Below are 7,045 nucleotides of genomic sequence, written 5' to 3'. Positions count from 1 at the left end.
CTCAAAAGGTTGTTACGAGGGCAAAAATTTAATTGGGACTTTATATACAAGACAAATATCTGATTGATACCAAGAGCAAAATGACTATATAGTATTTTGAGCTATTCCATAGCATCTTTCATTCACAAAGCAACTTAAGATGATGGCAAAAGGATGCAGGATGTGTCAAAGCTTGCTTAGAATGGTTGGTTGGTTTGCACAGTCCTTGACCAAATAAATTCCATTTACCTGGTTCAGTTTAAGGCTCTTTCGAAGCAGCATAACTGAGTCACATGTAGCACCTCTTACTTGCAAAAGTACCCCCTGTAAGCTGGCAGGATGTAGCCTACAGCTACAGTCACGTGAAAAAGTAAGTACACCCCACGTAAAGTTTTGACTTTTTCAACATATTTCAACATACAGCTATTTGATCTTCATTTCAACAATATTGATAGATAAAGGTGATATAATAAAACAAATATCATGAAACATTTACATTTTGTAGTCCATTGTATAATTTAAATAAACATAAATGCAAATTTCGCATGTGGGGGAAAAAGTAAGTCATCAGAACACCCCTACATTTATCACTACTTCAAATCCCTAAAATTAGAATCAGGTGCACCAGCTCAGGTGCAAATGATTAGAACATCGTTAGAGAGGATCTTGGAGGAACCTGTCTTATTTACATTTAGACATTTAGTTTGGTTGCTCTTTGTTGCTGAAGTGTGCGGCATCACCATGCCTAGATCAAAAGAGCTCTCTGAGGCTTTCAGAAAGAAGGTTATAGATGCCTATGAGTCTGGGAAGGGATTTGAAAAGATCTGCAAACAATTTGAAATCAATCATTCGACTGTCCGGAAGATCATCTACAAGTGGAGAAGATTCCAAACAACTGCCAACTTGTTCAGGCCAGGCCGCCCCAGCAAGTTCAGCCCGAGAGCAGACCGCAAGATGCTGAAAGAAGTCTCTAAGAACCCCAGAATGTAATCACGGGACCTACAGGTAGCTCTTGCCACTGTTGATGTCAAAGTGCACGAGTCTACCCTGAGAAAGAGGCTGCACAAATTTGATCTACATGGGAGGTGTGCCAGGAGGAAACTTTTGCTGTCCAGAACGAACATCAGGGCAAGACTAAAGTTTGCCAATGAACACCTCGGCAAAGACCAGCACTTCTGAAACAATGCGCTCTGGACAGATGAGTCAAAGGTAGTGCTATTTGGCCACAGTACCAGAAGACATGTTTGGTGAAAACCAAAGACAGCATTTGACCACAAGAACCTGATACCAACTGTAAAGCATGGTGGTGGAAATATTATGGTTTGGGGCAGCTTTGCTGCATCAGGGCCTGGGCAGCTCACCATCATCGAATCCACTATGAATTCTTCATTGTACCAGAGGGTGATTGAGGATAATGTGAGGCCATCTGTCAGAGAGTTGAAGCTCAACTGAAGGTGGACCTTGTTTACCAGTACTGGTATATTTACCAGTAAATCCACCAATGAATGGCTGAAAAGAAAGAAATGGAGGGTTCTGGAATGGCCAAGTCAAAGCCCGGATCTAAATCCCATCGACATGTTGTGATGGGGATTTGAAAAGAGCTGTGCATGCAAGAAACCCTTCAAACATCGCACAGCTGAAAGAATTCTGCATGGAGGAGTGGGCAAAAATTTCTCCCAGTCGATGTCAGAAACTGGTAGACAGTTATAAGAAACGCCTACTTGAGGTTGTTTCTGCCAAAGGGGGCAATACCACCTATTAGAGCCAGGGGTGTACTTACTTTTTCCACATGCGAAATTTGCATTTATGTTTATTTAAAGTATACAATGGACTACAAAATGTAAATGTTTCATGATATTTGTTATATTATATCACCTTTATCTGTCAATATTGTTGAAATGAAGATCAAATAGCTGTATGTTGAAATATGTTGAAAAGGTCAAAACTTTACATGGGGTGTACTTACTTTTTCACGTGACTGTACGTGCACTCGCCTCAGAGCCGGCTAGCCTGGGTTAAAATCTAGGCCCAGCTATAAACTGTCAACCCGGTGTATCACGGACACAGCGATATCGGATGGACGATAAAAGCTGGGTGTCTCTTCTGCTGGAATTGGTTTGTGGATGTTAAAGATCCCACGGTGTCCTTTCTGAGAATTTGGTGTGTTCCCGAATAAATTCGAAATTCCTGCCCGAATATGCATCAACTGCACAGCCGCGCATCAGCGGGATGGATTCAGAATTGAATCGCAGTCGAATAAGCATCTGCGAACAACATCTCCCTTTAAGAATATTTATGTTATTGTTGCATGCCAAGCCTTCTGAATAAGCCAACTGTGGTTAAAGCTGCTCTGCACATGAGATCGGGAAAGCCGACCTTAGATTCCAACACATTTATGGTAAAATTATTATTCAGTTGAAATTCTCATCAGAAATCCATGTTACTTTTGTGCTAGGTTCACAAAGTGTACAGTTAGTAAATGGATATTTTTTAAAATAAAAACAATTAAGACACCTCCAACAAGTCCAGCTGCCCAGTAAGCACGGCTCAGGTTTGACGTTTCAACCACAGAGTGGTCTTCAACCAGGACTGTGCAGTCATCATATGCCCGGGTGTTGTTTTCCTCCCAAGGAAGAGGGGCGCACCTTATGACTGCAACATGCAAATGGTGATATCCTACTAAGTTTTCATCATCTCATTTTTCATATTTTTTTCATTATTTGGCAAAAGCAGTAGTAACCACACTCCCCCCTCCCACCCTCTGCCCCGGACATAGGCGTAGTGGTGGTGGGGAGGACGGGGAGACCGCCCCAAGTGTGAAGTGGATAGGGCGCCAAATGACACCCCTCTTCCATCCCCAAAAACGTTCTCCTGCTCCAATTGGTTGAACACTTGCTGTGTACGTAAATTACAATACAACGGACTCCTCATGAGAACACGATACGCAACTTTCAGAACCACGTTTTACATTTTAAACTCTGTGGTACGTGTCCATGTGTCATGTCGATGTTTATGGCATCAGAACTTTTTCCATCCGGTTTAACATTTTTTGTAATTACTAATCACCTCCGCACAGTAAATAAATCCGTGTTCGTAATTATGGGGCTGCTGTCTGCGTAAATCTCTTATCTTATCTAACTGTCTTGTGAATCATCCAGCAGATGACGATATATGCATTCTGTAATACGGAGACATCGCCCATGATAGGCCAAAGGGATGGAGAGGTTATAATTGTTGGACAGATATTTCGTAATGACTAAATTATGTGTTGATCAGATCCAGATGTCTGGCGCCGCACGAGCCCAATTAGCAACAGCCAGGATCACTTGTCAAGTTAGTTTTTTTTTGAACTTCCTTGTCTGCCTCTTTTCTTTTTGATGTCTTGGGTTGGAATCCCCACTTTCCTATCATTTCACCCTCTTTATAATATGTGCGGCCATTCGAGGATACTTCTTAATTTTTTCTTTCTTTCACGAATACAGCTTCCTTAAGCTCAGCCCTCGTGTATACACAAGATACGCCATGACGTAAGGTGGGGACAGGCGTGTGAGGTAAAAAAAAAAAAAAAAAGCCAAGAAGGTGCTGGCATTCGAAGGGTCTGGACAGAAGGGTGAACATGGTGAGAGGCCTCAGCGAGTGTGTTGGGCTGACAGGAAGGCTAAGAGGTATGCACACTCGCCTCCAAGCTGTCTAGCCTGAGTTTGAATCCTGACCCAGCTATAAACGGTCATGTTGGTGTTTCACACAGGCAGGGTGATTCATCAATGTGGGTGCTGTACCTCGGATGGACATTAAATTGGGTGTCCTGTCTGCCGGCATGAGTTGGCAGACGCTAAATACCGCACGGTGTTCTTTGCAAATAGTAAGGTAGCTCAGATCTGCTGCTGTGCACATGGGGGAAGCAAACAGCTCTTTAATATAGCCCTCCAATATAAATTCTTCACTATGTCAGTGCCTGTGGTGCGCTAGTATTGATCTTGGGCCCCAGGAACCAAAACCCCTATCTACGACACTTGGAAGAAACAGCACCCTGGCACACAATGTCTGCACAGTCCTGGATGAAGACCACCATGTGGTTGAAACGTTCGACCTGAGTGTTGCCTGCTCAGCAGCTATACAAGGTGGTGGTGCAATCACTTTTGAGCATGGATCTTCCCAACTCCAATAAAGTTTAGTGCACCTGCAGTAAATTAACGAAAAGCATAATGCAAACTATAAAGAATGGTGTGCGTGAAAGAGAAAAAAAAAAATTCGGGAACTTTTCAAGCCATCAAAAATCAGCGTGGGATAGTCCATAATCACCAAATTTGTGTGAACTGCAGTGTAGAAAATGCAAAATCACCATCAACTCGAGGTTTTTAACCGATAAAAGGGCAAAAGCTCAGAATTTCAACGTTGAAGTCTGCGGTCTGTGGATGAAACGTTGGAATATTTGCTCTTTTATCTTGGCAAAAACCTTGAGTTGGCTGAACTTTGGTGATCTCCGCTCTGCAGGTATCACATTTTTGGTGATCATCACCCCGCTGCCTATATCATGAGGTGCATCTCTGGTCGGCCCTGGGCTGCTTGCTCCAGCCGAGATATTCCTTCTTGAGAAAATTCATTTCCTCCAAGCCTGTCACACGAGGTCATGAAAAGAGGTAGACCGATCAACTGGGTTACACAACCTTCCTGAAAACAAATGCAATATGACTCGTAGCTTACTGTGAATCGAGTAATCACAGGATAGCAAACTTCTGTCTTTTGTAATTCGTTTTGACTGTAAAGCACAATTCCACAAACACAAAAAGGTTCCTTTAACTTTGCTATACTCAGCATTTTACTTTGTCGGACAAACGAGTTACAAGCCATCACCACATTTATTTACCCATGAAGCTCAAAATCAAGTCGGTTCTTCCCTGCAGTCAGATGTAACAGAGCAACGAAGGTTGTCTAATTTTCCAGCCCCACCAATTTGAAGTTTAAGTTTTGAAAATACTTTAAAGAAAATATATATATATATATATATATATATATATATATATATATATATGTTGTGGAACCTGGTTCGATTCCCGACCGACACACACACACACACACACACACACACACACACACACACACACACACACACACACACACACACACACACACACACACACACACACACACACACACACACACACATTGTCGCGCAACTCCCGATTAACACCAGAAGTCGCGGATAGGCCGAAACGGATTTATTGGAGGCAATGACCAAACACGGATTTTACTATGGTCACGCAGGAGGAAGGAGGAGACTGGAAGCTGCACAAGCACTTAACTGCGACACTCCGACCCTGTAGGGGCAATCAACTCAAGCGGGCACAGGTTTGAATGGGAAAGGAAAATAATACAAGGGTTTATTGAACAGAACGCAGGGACAGGAAAACGCGATAATCAATCTAATAAGAAACCTAAATTGGGATCCCACACACCGACTTCAGAAACAAGAACAAAGGAACGGAATACGAAAGAAAATGTCTCGTCGTGTAAAATGTAATCGCGTAGCTCGGGCTTATCTGGTCTTTGTCGTCTTCAGTGTAACACGGCCCCGCGGCCCTCTCCGTCCCCCTCCGAGCACCACCAGGCCTCGTCGGTTCAACGGCACACCACGAGGTCCCTCGCTCCAAAGGTCCAACGCAGGGCTGCACGAAGCAAGTGAACTCCACTCGGGCTGCTGGCCGGGACTAAAGCTGCTCGAGATGTAACTCTCCACTCGACCAGGGACAGGACTCTCCAAACTCGGGATCGCACCCGGACTGCCAACTCAAGCCGTGAACTGCGAACCGAACTGCCGCGCAACTGCTCTGAACCAACTCGTGCTGCGCAACTCTCCTGGACCAACTCACTCGCAACTGCCCTGGACCAACTCTCTGCCACGCAACTCACTCCCTCAAGTCCCGCCGCGCCTTGTATCATTCCGCGGCGGTGACGTCAGCCTTGGCGCGCCACCCAATCAGTGGCCTCCACCGACTCGTTGGCTCGCCCAGGCCCCTTCCTACCATGCCACCCCAACACTCGTTCTCGGTTCCTTGGTCATAGCGCGTGGTACTCAAGGTGGATAGGCCTGTCGGAGGTGTAAATGGCAGCGGCCATGCGGCGGTGTCCTGGCCTGGTTTCCTTCCTAAGTCATGTCAGGGGGGAGGGCATTATTTAGTGTTGCACTAAGGACTTGGCGGAATGTCTTTCATCCGCAGCTCAATGGAATACTGTTCCCCCCTCTGGGCTGGTGCTCCTGCCTCACACCTAGCTCGGCTTCACGCTGTTGAGGCCAAAGCTTTCAGAATCATTGGAATCTCCTGCGATGAAGTCAACTCCGCGGGCCTTTCACTCACTCACCGCAGGCAGGTTGGTGGTCTTTCTGTCTTCTACCGACTCCTCTCCAGCCTTGCTCCCCCAGCTCTCTCTGTGCTCTGTCCCCCCCAATATTCCTTCAGGTCGCACAAGATCTGCCTGCAACCCTCTTATGGTTAAACTGCCAAAATCTAGGCTCTCTGCTCACCTTCACTCTTTCATTCCCCTTTTCTCCCACCTCTGGAACAAACTCCCCCACTCCCTTCAATCCCACTCCTCCCTCCAGGTCTTTAAAACAGCTGTTCACCACCATCTCTTATCTTCCCCCATCCAAAACCTTGATCTTTTCTACCCCCGGTAATTCAGCCCAGAGTCCTTGCAGTGTTCATATGTTTTATACCTCTCCCACCTCCCCCCAAGTCCTCCCGATGTCCCTGCTCTCAAATGTTGTGTTTGTGTCCTTCCCCCTCTCTTCCCATGTTGTCTGCCGCTCCTTGTTTTTTGTGTTTTGTGTGTCGGTTTGACTTTTTGTGTGATTAACGTTAGCTCTTTCACGAGCCTCGATCTTGTATACAACAAAAAAAAAAAAAAAAAAAAAAGGTCTATGCGGTGTGCAGTGCCAAAAGGGACAAAGGTTTGGCTAACCAGGTGAGGACACACAGGGGCGCTACTCTTTAATCCCTAACTCTACTTAACACACGAACCTCCTGGTAAATTCACAAGTATACTCCTTACCCGACAAAACGCCTAC

General features: G+C 45.2%; 1 protein-coding gene across 2 annotated transcripts in view; it reads right to left on the bottom strand.

Moving 5' to 3' along the window:
• Positions 1-9: 9 nt before the first annotated feature.
• Positions 10-7,045, bottom strand: part of LOC137438774 (uncharacterized) — a 64,222-nt gene continuing 57,186 nt past the window's right edge. For both annotated transcript variants that reach the window (XM_068134120.2, XM_078767229.1), the window contains one exon: positions 10-4,594. In XM_068134120.2, the coding sequence (XP_067990221.2) occupies positions 4,507-4,594 (88 nt within the window). In that variant the 3' untranslated portion in view covers positions 10-4,506. The remainder of the gene's footprint in view (positions 4,595-7,045) is intronic.

This window comes from Myxine glutinosa, chromosome 13 (genome assembly GCF_964187855.1).
Source record: "Myxine glutinosa chromosome 13, kmMyxGlut1.1, whole genome shotgun sequence".
In the NCBI taxonomy this organism is placed as follows: Eukaryota; Metazoa; Chordata; class Myxini; order Myxiniformes; family Myxinidae; genus Myxine; species Myxine glutinosa.
The sequence above is the reverse complement of the archived record's forward strand: the minus strand, read 5'-3'. Positions and strand labels throughout refer to the sequence as shown.